The 20236-nt window shown below is 37.5% G+C and overlaps 1 protein-coding gene across 5 annotated transcripts in view; it reads left to right on the top strand.

The window, feature by feature from the left end:
- MOCS1 (molybdenum cofactor synthesis 1) overlaps nt 1-20236 on the top strand; it is a 39512-nt gene that overhangs the window by 14718 nt on the left and 4558 nt on the right. For 3 of the 5 annotated variants that reach the window (XM_039337082.1, XM_039337083.1, XM_039337084.1), the window contains exons 5-9: nt 10773-10834; nt 11369-11480; nt 11996-12108; nt 15445-15555; nt 18615-18735. In XM_039337082.1, coding sequence (XP_039193016.1) covers nt 10773-10834; nt 11369-11480; nt 11996-12108; nt 15445-15555; nt 18615-18735 — 519 coding nt within the window. Of the gene's footprint in view, nt 1-10772; nt 10835-11368; nt 11481-11995; nt 12109-15444; nt 15556-18614; nt 18736-19655; nt 19719-20236 lie in introns of all 5 variants that reach the window. The other 2 variants (XM_039337086.1, XM_039337085.1) reach the window with 2 other exon arrangements.

Raw genomic sequence — 20236 nt, forward strand, 5'->3', positions numbered from 1 at the left:
TTAAACTTAACCCTTGGTTTCTTTCCGGCCCATATAAAATTGTTGATACCCCTTTGCCATTCATCCAAATTTGCCTCTTTTTTTAAAATAGGTATCATCTGAAACAAAAAAAGAAACTTTGGTAGAACATTCATTTTTACAGCTGAAATTCTCCCCAACAATGACAATTGCAGTTTTTTCCAGTCTTTTAAGTCCTTTTGTACTTTTCCCCATAATGGTTCATAATTATTCTTATACAATTTTCCATTTGAAGCGGTTAAATATACTCCCAAATATTTAACCTTTTTTACCATCTGAAAACCTGTGGCTTTGACCAAACTTTCCCTATCCTTAACTAACATATTCTTAGATAATATCTTAGTCTTATAATTATTAACTTTAAAACCAGAGACATTCCCATACTGTGTTATAAGTTCTAATAAACAATCAATCGCTTGATTTGGTTGTTCCAAAATTAAGACCAAATCATCCGCAAAAGCCCGCAATTTATACTCATTCTTCCTTATCTTTACGCCCTTAACTACCTTTGATTCTCGAATCTGAATCAATAAAATTTCCAACGTTAAAACAAATAACAAAGGGGATAATGGGCATCCTTGTCTTGTCCCTTTTTCAATATTAAAATTCTCAGTCAATCCCCCATTTACAACGATTTGTGCGGATTGTTGCTGATATATAGCTTTAAGTGCATATAAAAAATTATCCCCAAAATTCATTTTCTCTACCAATGAAAATAGAAATTTCCAATCTAATTGATCAAAGGCTTTTTCAGCATCCAAAAAGATAAAAGCCACAGGAATCTGATTATTCTTATCCAAGTATTCAATTAAATTTATAATTTGTCTAACATTATATTTCATATATCGCCCTGTTATAAATCCTGCTTGGTCATTATGAATCAAGTCCTTCATAACCTGCATTAATCTGTTTGCCAAAATTTTTGTAAAACTCTTATAATCAACATTTAATAATGAAATTGGCCTATAATTCTTAGGCTCTGTAAGATCCTGATCTTTCTTTGGAATCAGTGATATAAAAGCTCTTTTCCAAGAAGGAGGCACTTGTGTACCCAACATAATACTATTAAAAAGTTCCTTTAGAGGCTCCATCATTTCTTCAGATAAAGTCTTATAATACCTCAAAGTCAATCCATCTGTTCCCGGAGATTTTCCAACCTTTAACTGCTTAATAGCTAAACCAATTTCCTCCACAGTAATTAATCTATTCATCCCATTTTGTTGTTCCTCTGAGAGTTTAGGAAAATGCACAAATTGTAAGTATTTGTCTATATCCACACCCTTTATGTTATCACTTGAATATAATTTTGTATAAAAATCTAAAAAACTCTTTTGGATCAAATTTTGCTGGAAAACCTCAGTACCTTTATATTTTACTTTCTCTATAATTCTAGCTTTCTGTTTCTTTCGTAACTGATAAGCCAACCATCTCCCAGGCTTATTCGTGTTACAAAAAGTATTATGTCTCATATACGACAGATTAGTAGCCACCTGATCTGCCATCAACATATTAAATTGTTCCTTAAGCATCTTTATAGATACCTTTAAGTTATTGTCAGTTGGATTAAGAGCAAACTCTTGTTCTTTTAATTTAATCTCTTCTTCTATTTCTCTACGTCTTTTTAACTCTTTTTCCCTAAAAACCTTATTCCATTGAATTAAAATTCCCCTCATATATGCCTTACTGGCATCCCAAACCATGGACATCAATGTTCCCTTATTCATGTTTATAACAAAAAAGTCCTTTAAATGCTCTTTACATTTTTGTACAAACTCTTCCCGAGTAAACAAATTCTCATTCAATCTCCAGGGTCTTCTATTCCCATCTTCCAAATGTAATTCCATTCACACCGGACTGTGATCTGACAAAGTTCTAGGAAAAATTTTCACCTTCCTCACTCTAGAAAGAAGGTCACTAGTAATCAAGAAAAAGTCAATTCTTGAAAATGATTGGTGTCTATCCGAATAAAAAGTGAAATCTCTATCACTTGTATTCCTTTCTAGCCAAATATCAATAAGCTCCAATTCTTCTTTCAAATCAAAAAAAGTTTTAGGTAACCTAGTTTGGGTAAAAGTTTTAGAAAAGCTCCTTTTATCTATAGTTGAATCTAGAACCCCATTCCAGTCACCCATCAAGATTACAGATTTATAATCCAACTGAGATATCTTCCCATGCAAAAACTTATAAAATTGTTTCTGTTGCTGATTAGGAGCATATAATCCAACAATAAGAACTTTTTTACTTTGTAATGATAATTCCACAAAAAGATATCTTCCTTCAGAGTCAGTCTCAATTAATTTAGATGGAAAATTTTTCTTCACGTAAATTACCACTCCCCCTTTTTTCCCTGGAGCTGGAGCAATGAAATATGAACCCAAATGAGGATTCATCAAAAGTTTGGAGTCCTTTAAAGTTATATGAGTCTCTTGCAAACATATCAAATCATTGTTGTGTTGTTTCAAATAATGAAAAATCTTTCTTCGTTTCTGTGGCACATTTAAGCCATTAACATTCCAGGTCAGGAGCCTGGCCATCTCCACCGGCCTGGAGCCTCTGGAGCATGGCCTGCAGATCCACTGTCGAAGATCTTTTGGGTCTTGCCCCTCCCACAGGCTCTGTAATAACCATGCCTTCAACTTTATCTCCACTCTTCTGCTGCTGCTCTTTTTCTTTACGTTTATGGGCAGCTCGTGTCATCCTTTGTTCTTTTATCTCAAAATTCTGTACATCTTGTTCCATAACCATCATTGATGAGGCTCCTGCCATAACAGGCTCTTCCATTATCCTTGTTTGTGGGGGTGAAGACTATCTTGCCTTTAAAATAGAATAATAAAAATCTCTTGCCTTCAGAACTGTAGTTAATCTATGATGTATCCCCTCATAATTCACTATTATTCCTCTTGGAATCTCCCATCTAAACTGGATTTGACGATGCTTTAACTCATCAGACAGAAAAGCAAAATCTTTTCTGCCTCTTAAAATTTTGGGAGGTATTTCTTTTAAAATTATCACATCTTGATCTGCAATTTGAAACTTTTGTTTGTAAAAAGCCTGTATAATTTCATTATGAGTAAATCTTCTAGAAAAGTAGATGACCACGTCTCTTGGTAAGTTTCTCTGTCTAGCAACCCGTGAGTTGACTCTAAAAATTTTTTCTATCTCATTCCCGATTATTTCAGGCCTCCAGCCCAGATTAAGAGCAATATCTTTCACAATAAGCATCTTTAAGTCCTCCTGAGGATTCTCTCTCAGCCCCCTGATACGCAAAGCATACTCCATCTCTCTATATTGTGACATAATTTGTTCATCCTGTGTGATTTCTATCTTATTCTCCACCTCCTCCATCCTGGATTCCATTCTTGCTGCATTTTCATTAATCTCCTCGATCCTGTCGTCAATCCTTTCTATGTGCAGAGCGAGGCCCTGAAAGGCAAAAAGTATGTCCTCCCTTATTTGCTTACTTTTAGCCTCCAATAGTTCTTCTGTAACTGCCCTCTCTGCAATTATAAGATCTTTTACTTCCTCCTTAATATCCAAAGCATGTTTTTTTAAAGCTTCTTGTAAATCTTTAAGAGAAATTGCAGGAGGAGGAGAGGGTGGAGGTGATTTTGGTTTCTGGGAGACAGGCTGGGTCATTGGGGAAGAGATAGTAGCTTTAGGAGGAGGAGGCAAACGTTTTGAAGCCATTTTCATTAAGTTCTAAGAAGAAAGATTCTTGTTTAAAAAAAAATTAAAAAAAGGAAAAGAAAAAAATCACAGTTCTTTTAAATATTCCTTAAAAAAGAAAAAACAAACAATAAAAAGACAAATTCTTGCTTCTATATTTAAAGCATTAGTCTGTATCCGGATTTTAACTTTGTAATGCAGATCAAACAAGAAAGACAATCGCCATTTTGCCTTTCACTTTCCCTTTCTTCAAAAGGGAAAGTAAACAAAAAAAGAGGGGGAAGATGCTTGCAGGAGTTAAAGTCACAATAAATCTTAAATCCACTTTCTCCTGGTCTGCTCCGTCTGCATTTGAATACTCACAAGCCTCCAAAAAAAACAGATGTGGGAGCGACGCCTTGCTTCATCCCAGAACTTCGGGACAAAGATGTCCTGGAGTGCGGAGTTGGCTCAGGCTCAGAGGGAGCTCTACCCTCCGATCCCTGAAATTATGGGGATCCAGGGGAGCTCTTACCTCTGCTGAGCAGCTCTTTTCTTCCCTTTCTCCCAGGGAAGAAATTCAAGCCACAGGACAGCTGATTGTAAAAGTCCTGCTGCTTTTATACAACCCAGGAACGGGCTGCTTTGTGAAAAGCAGCCATCGTAGCCGCTTGATCCACAGGAAGTCCGAAATCTGAATTTTATCTTCAAGTCAGGCTTCTTGTATTTTGTTCTGTATTTATTTTTGGTCATTATTTGTTCTTTATAGCAACAACTGCAGAAAGCCATAAATCAGCAGTTCTCAACCTGTGGGTCGCGACCCCATTTGGGGTCGAACGACCATTTCACAGGGGTCGCCAAACAACGTGATCCACCATTTTTTTGTCAGCCGGCGCAGGGGGTGCTGCCGTGCATGCACGCCGTGGGGGGCATGGGGGCACCGCCGCACATGCGTGCCGCGCAGGGGGTGGCGCAGGGGGTAGCACAGGGGGCACCGCCACGGATGCGCACCGCGGATGCGCACCGCGCATGGGGTGGCGCATGGTGGTGCCGCCGTGCATGTGCGCCACGCGGGGCGGCGCCGCACATGCGTGTTGTACAGGGGCGCCGCCGCGCATGCGTGTCACGCAGGGGGGCGCCACCGCACATGTGCGCCACCTGCTTATGACCGGGGTCGCCGTATAAAAAGGTTGAGAACCACTGCCATAAATTAACATGAACGGGATATTCCATATTGAGCCACTGTTTTCAAAATCTTCTTGGTTAAGTCATAGTAATACATTTAGCACAGAAAGTCATTGTGAGGAATCTTCTTTTTTTAAAAGAAGCATCAGAAGTATCAGCAAATGTATTCCTAGCTATATTGGTTTAGCACTCATTAAAATAACAAGTATTAATACTGAACTGCATTAACATACCGTATTTTCCAGCGTATAAGACAACTTTCTAAAGCATGGAAATCGGCGCCGAAGTTGGGGGTCGTCTTATACGCCGAGTCGTCTTATACGCCAGAAATTACGGTAGTTTCTGGCATATAAGACAACTTTCTAGGCATGGAACTTGGCGCCTAAGTCGGGGGCCGTCTTATACGCCGAGTCATCCTATATGCTGGAAAATACGGTATATGCTTCTATAGACATCTCAAGGAGCACAGATATACCACTACAATGCTATGTTGGTAGAGATCCAGAAATGCATTAACATACCGTATTTTCCGGCGTATAAGACAACTTTCTAAAGCATGGAAATTGGCGCCGAAGTTGGGGGTCGTCTTATACGCCGAGTTGTCTTATACGCCAGAAATTACGGTAGTTTCTGGCATATAAGACAACTTTCTAGGCATGGAACTTGGCGCCTAAGTCGGGGGCCATCTTATACGCCGAGTCATCCTATATGCTGGAAAATACGGTATATGCTTCTATAGACATCTCAAGGAGCACAGATATACCACTACAATGCTATGTTGGTAGAGATCCAGAAATATTTCTGAGAGAAATTTAACCCACCTATTCTGTTATATGATCAAAAAAGTGTCAAAAAAGTATCACAGAGTTTAACTTATGTTAAACTGCTCTCCATTACAATGGAGAGCCAGTTTGGTGTAACGGTTGAGGCATCAGGAGATCATGAATTCTAGTTCCATTTTAGGCATGAAGTCAGCTGGGTGGTCTTGGGCCAGTGATTCACGCTCAACCCTAGGAAGCAGGCAATGTCAAACGAATTCTGAAAATCTTGCCCTGAAAACTTGTCGGAGCCAAAATTCACTCAGAGGGGCATACACTGTAGTAGTAGACATAATTCAGGTGAATTATTAGAAAACAATTAATACAATTGTATCAACTATTAATGATTATGACCAATGTTGAACTGTAACCTTCCTTTAAAAGGCAAATGAGTTTACTTTTTGTTGTGTAATAATAGTGCTGAATGTATTGAAAGTTTTGGCTTAGTGTAATAAACTAATTAAAAATTTGGCAATGCTGTCTAAAACAGATTAGAAATCTAGAGCTCCTCAGAAAATAGAGGATTCACACTTCCATAATTTCTGACTGTTGGTCATGCTAGATAAGATTAATAAGGAACATCAAGAACTGTTTCAAAGTTTAGGCCAGATTCAGCAATAACCCATTACTGTTACTGGCTATTCTTTTCCCGGGCTCTTGCCCTTTTTTTTTACAGTAGTTCTGTCTGGTCTAAACAGTGTGCTTAAATTTTCCATTTCAACCCTTACAGTCTAGAGGTGTGACTTGACTGCACCAGTGAAAGTATCTAAATTTAAAATGTTATTATATGATCTCTCAGTAGTGCAGTGAGCTCTTGCTGAAATTGCAGTAGCTTGAGAATTGTTCTCAACTTGGAACTAAATTTTCATAATTGAGTATCAGATAGGGTTTTATTATTACATTAAGATTAAATTATATGTCTCAGTTGGTTTTAAATTCTAAATTAGAAATAGTTATTGTAGATACTATTTAAAAATATGTGCGGAAAAGCCATATATTTAGATATTAAGACCATTTACTTGGGCCAATGAGTTATTTAAGGCAGTTACATTATTCTTGAAAATACATTATACCATTGTGAAATCTTTCCTCAGCCACATAAATGAATTTCAGCTGGCAGTGAAATAAATTCAGGTAGATTCTGATTTTGTGGAACTCTGTGTTTCACTTCTTGTTAATGTAGGTGTACATTTTAGGAACAAAAAATGCTTTGTTTTGGAGATGATGCTAGGTCAGTAAACCATAAAAAAACTTTCCTACAAATACACTGTTACAGTTTCACTTCTTTAATTTTAAGAATGAGCAATTTGATCAACTCCATAAGATCATCAGAATTTCAGTGCATTAGAATAATCAATACTGATACAGTTTTATAGCCCCAAAGTAGCTTTACTATCACCACTTTTCCCAGAAAATGGGTATTTTCCTCCAGAATATCAAGGAGCACTTATATTTAATTAATGTTTAAATATATTATTTGTGGCAACATCTACTCCCAACAGAACCAGGTTTATAATGAAGAGTTTCTTCATTAATATTTCTGTTATGCTTGTTAATCTAGCAGCCAGAGCTACAACTCATCTGGATGATGCTTGCTTGTGGCAGCTGGATCAAATCTTGACTTTGAGGTCTCCTCTCTGTTGGAACTCTTCTCCCTGGAAATACTAACTATTGTTCCATGTAGATAATTTATGAAAAACTTGGCTGGCATATTTGGCATATTTCAAAGGGCCCTGGAGTGTTTATTCCAAAGAAAATATATTTTATACTTTCTTTGGAATAATATGATTGGTTGCTTCACTTTCCCTTTACGGCTAATCACATATGTTACAGCAGCCATTCTGCCAGGTAAAGAACAGAACTGACATGGGTAAGGAACAGTTCAGATTTTCAAAACAGGTAACATTATTGTATTAGTGCATCTAGTAAAATAAAGATATCCATACATAAGGCATTTAAAGATTAAACTGAACTGTTGCTGGTGGTTGTGATTACAGGGTGGGGGGACTTCATAATTTGTAAATGTTTCCATTAAAAGCAGCCGAGAAATTGATATGTAAAATGCAACACTATATCTAAATTGGTATCTTAAGACACAAATTGCCTTGGGAGATTGATCAGAAACTAGAGATTTCAGCAGCTTCAATGTGCCATGAGATCATGCACAGAGATTTCTCATGGTAAATAAAAAAAAAATGAAAAGAATTGCTACTCTTAGGAAAGAAACATGGTTTTCTCATTTATACATTCCTAATTTCTTACATCCCATATCATTAGGAGACACTGATGTTACAAATATAGAGGTCCCTCTCCCCTCCATGCCTTTACATTTATTTTTTAATGTAAAACTGATAAAAGTAAAAGAAAAAAGTTAAATTCTTTCAGTTCCCAATGACTTCACCCATAGCATTTTCTCAGCACCATCAAGGAACCTTTTGATATTGCCTGCTTGTTTGTTTGTTTGTTTGTTTGTACTGGTGTTGTGTTGTATGGTATTGTATGGTATGGTAAAATTTTCAATTTCCAAGTTATTTCCCATCAAATCATGGTTCAGGGCCTTGAAGAAATTTAAACGGCGAGAAAGGTCACCAAGCTACTTCACTTTAGAAATTGTGTCCAGTGAGAAAGAACCCAGAGCTGCGGACTGTAATATTTTCACAGCATGTAGTGACAGGGAAAGCTCCTCCTCCTCCTCCTCCTCCTCCTCCTCCTATGGAAGAAAGCATGCTGTCCCTACTAACAACAACGGCAAACCATCTGTCTCACTGAACACTAATCAGATTCAGTTACGCTTATATAACATGCTGGAAAATGCCTCCCCTCCCACTTTTGTAAGAGTACAAATGGTGCTGCCGAAGTGTGGGAATGGAGATGAGTCTGGAATAATTAGTTGTGAATTAATATGCATAATGTGTACAGTGTATGTGGAAGATAATTAACTGAGAGTTATGTTCCGTTTCCAAGTACAAGTTTCAAATGTTTTCATATGTTGCATGTTTCTCTTTGTGAAAGCATCCTCTTTGCTTTTTACTAACAATCTTAGTGGTGATGATAGGAGACAGCATAGAGACAAGACAAATATTGCTTAACAGAATCGCTTAAATGGACTCCGAAATTGAAAGCACACATTTGAAACCATGTTAATTTGTTTGGAATGGCTGTAATCTGTTCATTGCAGGGGAAATGCCCATATGGAACCACTAGATGGTGATACAATGTCAGTTAAAACTAATGGATGCATAGTAGGGAAAAACAGCCAATAAAAGTGACTTTAATCAACTCAAGATGTTTGCACATTTCCCTCTGTGCTACATTTAATTGTTTCTAAATATGGATTGTGCTACATAGAGGAATCGCTCAATACACAGAGAAATCTTACCCTTGTATGCTTGCACATTTAAATATTAAAATATTTTTGATCATAAATCAAATTTTAGAAAACTTTATTGCAGAGAGATAAAGTTTGAATGAATCCAGCAGGATCATCTCCAATTCCACCACAGTGCAGTCAGTTCGTAGTGATGCCTAGGGATGTGTAACTAATGTTTCAGACTATTCATTGTTGCTAGTCAAGGAATTAGATCTGCTCCTGTAAAATGAGAAGGTATTAAGTAGATTGACTCCAAACTGTTAATATTGTTTTAGCAGGCCCAGTGCTCACCCAACAAACTAATGATCATGATCTTAAATAAATTAAAAGAAAAACAAATCCATTAGTAATTACTTCCAGAACGGTATAGCTCTAAAATTTATATATCCCATCCTTATTTATTTACTTCTCAAATTTGTATGCCACCCAAGACCCAAAGACACAAGGAAAGTTTATTTATTGCCAAGGCTTCTGGGCCACTTCAGTCATAACCAACTCATAGGTAGCAAATACCCTACTTTTTTAACAAAGCTTAACACAACATACAACAGCATTAATAATCAACTTCCTAATGCATGACTGAAATGATCACCTGTATGTGCAGGGTGTCATTTCCATCTGAATCCCTATAGGCTTTCTGATAACATTCCTGAATTCAAAAAAAAAAAAAAAAAAATTACAGCCACTCTGCCCTCACGGCGAATTCTGTTCCATAGGAGAAGGGAGGACCAGAGAGGCCTGGGTTCAAGCCTGCTGAGGGTGACTTTTTCTCAGGGTAGGCAGTTAGATGGACAGAAACCGCTTGGGGCAGGAAAACCTAAAACAGGCAGGTTTAATGTTGCCTATGTGTTGCTGCTATAGAAACATCACATTGGGTTTCTTATCTCAACAATTTTTTTATAGCTACTCAGTCCTTTATAAGGAGCTTGATGCATTTATCCTTAAAAAAAAAATATCGATGCTTCTTTTGGGCCAGTGTTTCCTTAATTGCTTGATGTTCCTAAAGTTGCACGGAAGTTCTCTTCTTTTTGATTTCCTTCCAAGGCTTTCTGCAAGCAGGACTGATTCCTGAATATAGTAACTGTAGTGTTTTCGTTGTTTGCTGTGCTCCCCGATGTCATGTTTAGTCTGCAAGCTTATTTTATTAAAGTAAACCTTTGCAACTGAAGTCAGAGGTTTTCAGAGTAGCAGAGTAAAGAAATAACAAACACGTTTTGACATCAAACAATTATGGTAGTCCATGTTATTTAATCCTCATGACTGCCCATCCCACTCCTCTTCTTTCGTGGAATAACAATGTATTTTTCTTTTCCAAATATTTGGGATTACATAAAGTTCTTTATATTCCTTTTGAATAAACATCTCTTATGTCAACATGATTGGAGAGATGGTGAAAATTTGTGAAAAGTCTTGATTTCTCTCTACATTTGAAAACACACTCAACATACTGTTACGTATGTCTAAAGCCCATTGTGACTACTCCCATATAAAAATATTTAGACTTGTTACTTAAACACAATCTGTTATTATATTTCATTTGTTTTATATAGCAAGGTAAGCTCTTACTTAAATGTGTCTGATAGAGTCATGAATAAATCTTTAAAAGAATGCAAGAATAAATGTATACATTTATTATAAATTTTATAACTTTATACATTAATATTGCATTCAGTTTATGTGTATTTATAAAAAGTTTTGCTCAACTTTTTCTAAATAATTACATTTTGGTATTTTAGGATTCCACAAGGTAATGGAAGGAATACATAAAGCTCTTGATCTTGGCTATAATCCTGTTAAGGTGAGAATATTCTCTGTTAATAATCTTGAACTACATAGTATTCATCCTGTTACACAAAAGTATAAACTCCAGGCTGTGGATAGAGTTTGCCTGCAATACTGCATTCTAATCACTCCGCTACCACTGTGCAAATGTAGTTTGCATACTTATGTCATATCTCATATGTTATTTTTAAGTATGTATTATTTAAATAAATGCAGTGCTATTGCTTATTTGTTTCTTATCCCAGACTAAAAATGGTAAAGACTAGAAGCCTAAAGGTTCTGCTGATTAGGAGTTATGAGAAATGACCTGCTGCCCAAGGCAATTGGAGATCCTCAAGTTGGGAAGGCTGGTGTAGTGTCTTAATCCTAATAATTAATTTTGGGAATAATTTCCCAATACACTTTTAAAAAAAAAATCCTATAAAGGAAACATAGGGAATAATTGTTCAGTAATAGAAAGCACATTATCTAGATTGTGCCAATTATCTATTGTGCCTATGAAATTACCTTGGATTATTTTTTGGGACCATTCACTCACTTTTTTTTTTAGATGAACTGTGTGGTTATGAGAGGATTCAACGAAGATGAACTGCTGGATTTTGTCTCTTTCACAGAAAAGCAGCCCCTGGATGTCCGCTTTATAGAATACATGCCTTTTGATGGTGAGTTCTTGAGATTACCCCTGGCTTCAAAGTCTAAAGTAAATGGAGTGGGCAGATTCCTATTCCTGCAAAAGATGGTGATGGAATGTCAGCTTAGAGATGCCTTCAGCCTCCATGGCATATAGAGAATCTCTTTGGAAAGGGACAATGCCAAAGCATTGGCATTGCTGGTATTTTTTATTATTGCTGTTGTATGTCTCTGACCTTACAGTTTCATGACAGCAAAACACAACTAATGTATTCCAGATATTCCTACATTTACCTTAAGTTTTACTAATAACACTATTATTATTGCATTAGGAATTGCACTGGGATGGGTTTTTCAAAGATTTCTGCTCCACCCACTTCAGCCACTGTTTTTTTATTACCTACCAATGCATCTCAACCATTGCCTGGTCACATAGTATCCTGGATGACAACGCGCTATAGTTAAAAACATGCCTTTTGTATTATAAACTCCCACAGTCAATATCAGCCTTATTTGATCAGTAACGTTTCTTTCCTTCTTACTCTAGGCAACAAGTGGAACTTCAAGAAAATGGTGAGCTACAAGGAAATGCTGGATACAATTAAACAAAAATGGCCGGACTTGAAAAAGTTGCCCTGTGAAGCTTCTAGCACTGCCAAGGTGAATATTAGTATAATCAAAGGGTCAGTAATTAGAACTTTTTGGTCCACTACTTCAGTGCTAGTTGATTAGCAATCAGGGAAGGAGAGAGATGATGCAGATTCGATTGTCCTGCTAGAGCTTCCTTGTGTATTTTGACAATTATACTATTGGTGTTATTGGCTCAAAACTGTGCCTATTTATTATTCATTTTTTAAACTTATACGCACCCATCTCACCTAAATGTGACTCTAGAGGGCTTACCATAAAATAAAGCAAAAATGTAAAACATTAAAATATTAAGAAAATAAATATTTACATTAATATTAAAAAGATAGCTAAGGGAGGGAGCAAGTTAAAACAAGGTGGCGGCATTATCATCTGGCAGTCCATTAACCACCTCCACCAGTATGACATGCCCCCATTGGGGTCCCAGGTGAATTGGCAGAGCCAAGTTTTAAGAACCCGCAGAAAACCAAGAGGGTTGGTACAGATCTCACCTTGAAGCGAGATGGCTGGAGCCACAGCAGAAAAGGCTCTTCTCCTAGGCCCCACCAGGCAGAATTCCTTGACCAACAGGGTCCACAGCATGCACACACACTTGACCAATGGGTCCTCAGCATGCACCTTGAATTGGACTCTAGGGTGGCAACCAATGCAGCTTGCCTAACAGCAGTGTTATATGGGCCACCCTATGGGCCCCAAGAATTATCTGTGTGGCTGTATTCCTTGACAGCGCAGTTCCAAATATTTTTCAAGAGTAGCCCCATGTAGAGAGTGTTGCAGTAGTTCAGAGATGAGATGTGTGTGTGTGTGTGTGTGTGTGAGAGAGAGAGAGAGAGAACCAAACTTATTTTGACTAGAAAAAAATGCTTTGTAAGCTGTAGTTATTTAAGTATTGCCTCAGTTTTCAGAGTAAATTTATTACCATTACCTTCATAATTGTCCCATGATAAGTTTCTGGTATTACCTACTACACATAAAGTATTTTATGCTTGCTTTTATGTAAACTATACATGAGGTATTATGTCTGGGAATTTTGGTCATTTTACAGTTATATCCATGACAACTGCTGTTGTGTTTATAATATAAATGTGCTCCATAATACATGTGATTTGTACACGATTTGCATAATGTTTCTAACAGAGAAGTATGCACTACATAAGAATTTTAAAATAACCTTCATCTAAACACATATCATTAAAATGTTGTCATGGATTTTTCCATCTAGCATGTAAGATCTTTTTAGAAATAAGTTTAACAGGAAATTGGTAAGAAGATAAGACTCCTTATAACGCTAGTGTCTGCTCTTTATCATAAAGATAATATATATCCCTACATATTGAAGGAATAATATAATCCTAGATTCAATAATTGATTTCCAGTATAGTATTGCTACATGAATACTTCTGGTGATTTTTAACCTCATGGTAACCTTTCATTCTGTAAAAGCATTTACAGAATTTCTTGTCAGTGTCTTACACTTTCCCCATAATCTATCTACTTCACAGTTATTAGGAGTGTACAAAATTAGTTGAATTTGAACTGTACTTAATTAGAAAGGCACCGCTTTCAAGGGTAACACAGCTATTTTGAGTGTAAAATGGGTTGAGCTAAGATACTTCTATAAAACTCAGAATTAGTCCATGTCATTAATCTCTGATTGACTTTAAGCATGCTGGGATTACCCTTGGATGCCACAGGTGAATACAGCTATTTGATTAGTCCACCCTATAGGGTTTCAGGGGGAGATTGAGGTCTTTCTTGAGGATCTGATGGGTGGCTTGATATTGCCATTGGTCACTTCCTGAAACGGATAACCGTCAAAGGAGTTGGATTGGATTGTTCATGTGTGGCTTCTTACTGAGAGTCAATCCCAGGGAATTCTTTGGCTCTCTGAGAAGACGAAATGCCAGAAGAGATACTAAAAGTGCCATTAGAAAGGAGATAAAGAATAAATCCAACTGAACACGAATAAAAATACATATTAGAGATTGCATAGTGGTGATAAGGTTGGCACTTGTATCTCAGCTGTAGACAACTGTTCAGAGAATTTCTTTTAAGGTGACTTGTTCCTAGCTAGGTAGAGAGGAAGTTACAGGGTAATCTGGAGAGCTGCATCTGGTGGATAAAGCTGCACAGAATTGCTTGGGACTGTCCTCCAGCTGTTCAGATCCTATTGAATTGACAAAAGCAAGGTCTTGTAGAGTTACCTGGGATGCTTTTGAGCCAGTAACTGCTGAGGATCCTCAAATCCACTAAACCAATTGCCTAGTCATTGGGGGTCACTCCTGGCTGGTTAAAATTACTTGGTGGATACTGTATAGTTGGATCTATGCAATAATATTTGTTTTGCTGAAAGGGGGGGGTGGTACAGCTTGCCTTGAAGGAAGTGATGCTTCACCCCCTCCTTAAGAAGCCTTTGCTGAAGTAGATAGTCTTGGACAATTTTCATCTACTCTCTAACTTTCACTTCTTGGGGAAGATTATTGAAAAAGTGGTCATGTTGTATCTTTCGAGAGCAAGCTGGAAATGGATAATCTGGAAAATAGAAGTTATAGAACCTTTTATGCTTGGTTTTATACTGGGACATAATATTGAGATAGTGTGATTCATACTTCTCTCTAATTTCTGACAGAGCTAGGACATGAATAGTCCAGCTATCATGATTCTTTTTGATATCTCAGCATTTTCAAAAGTACTGTCAACCATGATATTCTTTGGGGCCATCTATAGGGATTTGGAGTGGTAGATACAGTGTTCTAGTAGGTTTTCCTTCTTTTTTGTGTGTAGTTGAATCCAGTCTGCCTATCCTATACATCCCAGCATATTTCTGTGTTCTGGGTCCCACTGACTAAATAGTGTCATCTGATGGGATCTGAAAGTGGGCCTTTTTTAATCTAGCACCACCTTCTAGAATTATATCCCCTGAAAAATTTGCTTATTTGACCTTATTCAGGTGAACCCTTAAAATCTGTCTCTTTCCTCAGGATTTGAGCTAGAGTGGAGGGCAGATGTCTTATAGTGATAATTAGTTTATCAGAATTGGGGTTATTTTTCTGGACATCTGCTTTTTGTATTGTTTGCAGTTTATTATTTTAAATGGATACTATACGTTTTCCAGAGTCATGGTGGAGTCAGGCAGCCTATAAATCTAATTAATGCATTTAATAAATACATTTCACATTGGAGACAGCTGCTTTGTGCTTGAAGCAGGGTGTTTTGAATTTGAAAAAGTTTGTATTCACAACTTCTTTCACAAACTAGAAGAAATTTTAGGAATGAAGTAGAAATGATGTTTTGATTATTATTTTTTCCTTTTTTCCCAATTTTTCTCCCACATTTTGCTTTTAACAGGCATATAAGGTACCACATTTTCAGGGGCAAGTCAGCTTCATCACTTCCATGTCTGAGCATTTCTGTGGATCCTGCAATCGTCTAAGGATCACAGCTGATGGGAATTTGAAGGTAGTCTTACTGCTTTGTCTGTTGGACCATGGAACCAATTATTTAGGGAAATTGTAGCCTTCACTGGATGTTTTCAAGCAAAGGCTAACACCAACCTGTCTGGAATGCTTTAATTTGGACTCCTATGTTAAGGGGGTACAACTTGGTGAATGATTATGATAATGATAAATATGATTATTTATTTGATGTAGATGGAGCTCATAAAAATGGGCACTGCATTCACAACAGGTTTAAACACTCTTGGATAAATATTCTCTAAACAGAAGTAATAAATTATATAACAATTCCTGTTCAGTTTACTACTTGAAGCAAAAAGTTTTTTTGCTGTTCCTGAATTTTATTGTATTTTCTAATACAGTATATTCAAATATGAAAACTAATGGGAAGTAAATATATTATATAGATATAATCTTTTATTTGAAATTGTCTTGTAAGTGGCAATTGGCAACCACTATTAAATCCAACATGTGGGGTACAGACCAAGTAGTGAGATCGGAGGAGGCGCAGGGAGAGAATGATCAATTTTCCTGTCACGTTGAAAGTTGTTATTTGTAATTAGTTCAGACTTGATGCTTAAAAGTTCCAATTCCCACAATTGGTGACAGCAAGCATTGCATTAATATCTGTTGACACTAAGTTAGAGCAAGTTCATTAGCTGAAATAACTTTCAGAGCTGGATTTTAATGTCCTTGAAATATTCAAGACAGTACTTTGAGTCTTGCTAGGAGAAGCTTGAACTAAAGCACCAGCAGGTGGCAACACTTAGCTGATCTTTGCTGATCTCAAAAGGACTAAGGCAACATTGGATATAGTAGTTGGACTGAAGACCACTAGGAAACCTTGGTGCTGTAGGTTGTACTAAGACGTTTACAACAACAATAACAACAACAAAAACAGGTAACAGCAGCAAACCATTTCTGTTTTATTGCCAAGAAAACCACAAGAATGTGTTGATATAGTTGTAAGGAGTCAAGAGCATTCAGAAGCTACAGCTGCTACAGAGTGCAGCAGTGCAGACAGTTCTTGGGGCCCCAAGAATGGCCTTTGTAACACCATTGCTTCACAAGCTGCATTGGCAGTGGGTCTGCTTCTGGATGCAATTTAAGTTGTTGGTAATCAGCTTTTAAGCCCTTCATGGCATGGGTCCAGGATACTTGAGGGACCATCTCATCTCACTGGGATTGGCCTGCCCCGCCCGTGCCAGCAGAGAAGGCAGGCTATAGGCCCCATCAGTTTGATTATTCCAGCTGGTAGGATCTAGGCGATGGGCCTTCTCTGACTTTGCACTTGCCCTCTCTCAGCCCTTGGAAGGAGGCAATGACAAACTGCTTCTGAAAACCTTTCCAAGAAAACTGCAAGGACTTGTCCAGGTAGTCTTTGAAAATGGGACACAATTGAACAGAAGGAAAAAAATAACATTAAATTACCTCCAGATCACAGCATTTAAACATGTTGCCTTCCCAAATCCTGCTCACCATTTAAATTATTGTACTGTAATATTCAACATGCTGGTGGAACATGATGAAGATTGGGAAAGATTAACGATTACCCAAGCCACATTATGTGGAATGATATTCTTACATTTAAAGAAGGTATGGGATGGAGAGAGGTTTCCTCCACAGTAGATGCAATTATCAGGTGCATCTCAGTTGCAAAGAACTGAGGAAAATATAACCTGATTGGAATTTGGAAAATCATTCTGTAGCCTATACACGTACAACTTCTGTCCTAGAGGCTGCAAAGCCTGGGTCCTTCCAAAGGAAGGGGCACTTTTTAATTCAACAATAAATATTAAATGCCTACTTAAGTGCATTTAATTTATGTTAAAATAAATCTAGTTCTTGTCCTGGCTCCATCCACTTAATTGTCCAGATCACACTCTATTTTCTAGATGGCAACTGCTGGGATATCAACCAAAATCCAAGTGTACTCCTTAACCCAGAGAAAATCAGTACCTTTGATAGAATGTCAGGTGCAAGTCAAACATTTTAAATTCAAAATGTCCTGACTCCTGAATGCCATTCTGACACTAAACTTTCTAACTGCAATTGGAGGTTGGAATGGTCTGTTTCAAAGTCTGACCTCAAAATGTTTGCATTGCAGTAGAACATGCTATCACTTCCAAAGCAAATATTGCATAGGAGATATGCCCAACTTGAGAATGTTGCATGTTAGTGTCCAGCCTGTACAGACTTCTAAGTCCTCATACTTGGAAGAACTTCATAAAATTGAATAAGCAAGCCTACATTAGTGCACACCCTTGTTGGGTTCCTGCAGTTCTCAGAGATGGTCTTGGGACTGCTGTCCTACTATAATGGTGTGTGAGAATGAACTTGGGAGACGGGAAGAGAAACAGCCAGGGAATGGTTAGAGAAGAGCAGCTTGACCCATAAAAGAAATGTGGGTATAGCTAAACATCTCAGAAGGGACCCTTCCTAGATTTTGGGGCGCTACAGGTGATGGGGGAGAAATGTACTTTCAGACATATAAAATTCTGTCAATGTAATCTTGCCATAAAGTAGACCTAGTTCATCTGGATGTGCTTCTTCTCTTGACTACCTTGCAAACTGACACTTGTTATTATTGCTGGTAGTCTGGAATGGAAGACTTACCTAAAATTGACCTGTGCTCTCTAGTGAGAAGTACTGTTTTATGGCTGCTTTCCATCTTCAGATAGCGTAGGACAGGGGTCTTCAAACTCGGCCCTTTTATGACTCATGGACTTCAAGTCCCAGAATTCCTCAGCCAGCATGCTTGGCTGTGGAATTCTGGGAGTTGAAGTCCATGAGTCATAAAAGGGCCGAGTTTGAAGACCCCTAGTGTGGGGATTGCCTGCTTGCCTTTTCAAGATAAGGATGTTGCCAGCTGGCGTTTTGAACAGTCATTGCCATTGCAAAACTGATTCATTGTGGGAGCAAGCAATGTTTTCTTTTGAAAGATAATCTGGAACTAAAATGTTTTGAAGATTTAATGAACTTTTCTCTAGTGCTACACCCACATAACCTAATGCAGAATGGTTCTATGTCATCCTCTCAGCTCATCTTCTATTCTTGTTTCAGGTCTGCCTTTTTGGAAATTCAGAAGTGTCCTTACGGGATCACTTACGAGGTAATGCCTCTGCAGAAAAGTTGATCCAGATCATTGGGGCAGCTGTTGGCAGAAAAAAGAAACAACATGCAGGTATGCCATTTTGTGGAGGGTTTTTTTTCTCTCTCTCTCCAAGATGCTTAGCCAGAGCTGGACTATTAAGAGTAAGCACAATACGGTTCAAAAGTCTTAAAGTGAAATCAAAAGTTATGATTCAAGGATTTATAAAATGCTTCCAAATCAAAATTGATCGAGACTACAACATATCAGCTCTTGAATTTAAAACAGATTACTCTAATCTTACTGGCAAGAGTTCCAGGATTGTTCCATTTCATCCAAAAAAAGACTTCCAGGCTCAAAATAGCATTATTTTGATCTCAAAATAGAGATCAGAAACTAAGACACTAGTTAGCAACAGAAAAGCTGTTTTGTTCTTGAAACATTTTAAATTAAAAGAATTTGCACACTACAATAGTTCTGCTGTACTTTACACTGACAGGAATCAGGAAGTATTGATTTCCTTTCTTGCAGTCTTCTCATGTTGTCCAAATATATTACCCTGTTTGTTCAGAGTTCACTTTAGGCATGTGTATGGGACAGAAGGGAGGAAAAAAATGACAAATACTTGCTCCTGCCAACTGTGACATGATGTTACTGCATTCCTAGGCTGTCTAAAAAATGTAAATAAAGTTTTGCCCCTATCCACTGAAACATTTCCTGCCATTGTTTCATAGCGTTTAAGTCCTTTGATTAAGGATCATAATTCGTATTTTATTTTGGGGGTAAGTCCTTCAGTCCTTATACGCTGCTGTTTTTCATTTCTCATGTGAATTGTTTTCATAGTCTGGTTTTGCTTTCTCTGTTTTCCCATTCAAGAGATGATTGCTTAATTCTTAGAATGCCAACATCCATACCATCACCAACATTTTTACTTTGTACTTTTTGCATTATTTCCATTGATATAAAATCTGAGAGTATTAATAATTTTTGCATGTTCATTATTTTCTTCTCAGGTATGTTCAACATTTCCAAAATGAAGAACAGGCCAATGATCCTCATTGGTGGGTGACCAATCAGTACGTAAGAAGTATTTAAATTATGCAAAATGGTTCAGAAACTATAAGCAGAGGCTAAACATTTTCTAAATAAGAAATATAAATATGCACACATTTCCTTTTTTAAAAGCATTATTTGGGGCATCACTTTTGGGGCATGCACATCAAACTAATGCTGGGTGTGCATTTTGCTAATGCAGCAGTGTGGAAGTTTCTGAGCTTCCATTCTCCAGGCTATAAGTGAGAATTTTATTATGTACTGTAGCTGTTCCTCGGGGCGCCGTACTTAAACCCACTTTAAGATCTGGTATATTGCTAGAATTAGAAGGATGGGATATAGATAATTTGGGAAATGGGAACAATTAACTACTAGCGTTTCCACAGCATGGGAGAACCATGTGGTAAACCATACATTTGGAGGTTTGCCTGTAATTGAATAAGACATTTGTGGGGGAGAGCAAAGGAAGCTGGATGTAAAGACAGGCTCCTTCCAGCTGGTTTTGGAATGGGAAGTTGGCTGCCTAACACAGCCATGTATC

Source organism: Crotalus tigris, unplaced genomic scaffold (assembly GCF_016545835.1).
Source record: "Crotalus tigris isolate CLP2741 ecotype Arizona unplaced genomic scaffold, ASM1654583v1 scf7180000017668.6805642782:7212621, whole genome shotgun sequence".
Lineage (NCBI taxonomy): Eukaryota > Metazoa > Chordata > Lepidosauria > Squamata > Viperidae > Crotalus > Crotalus tigris.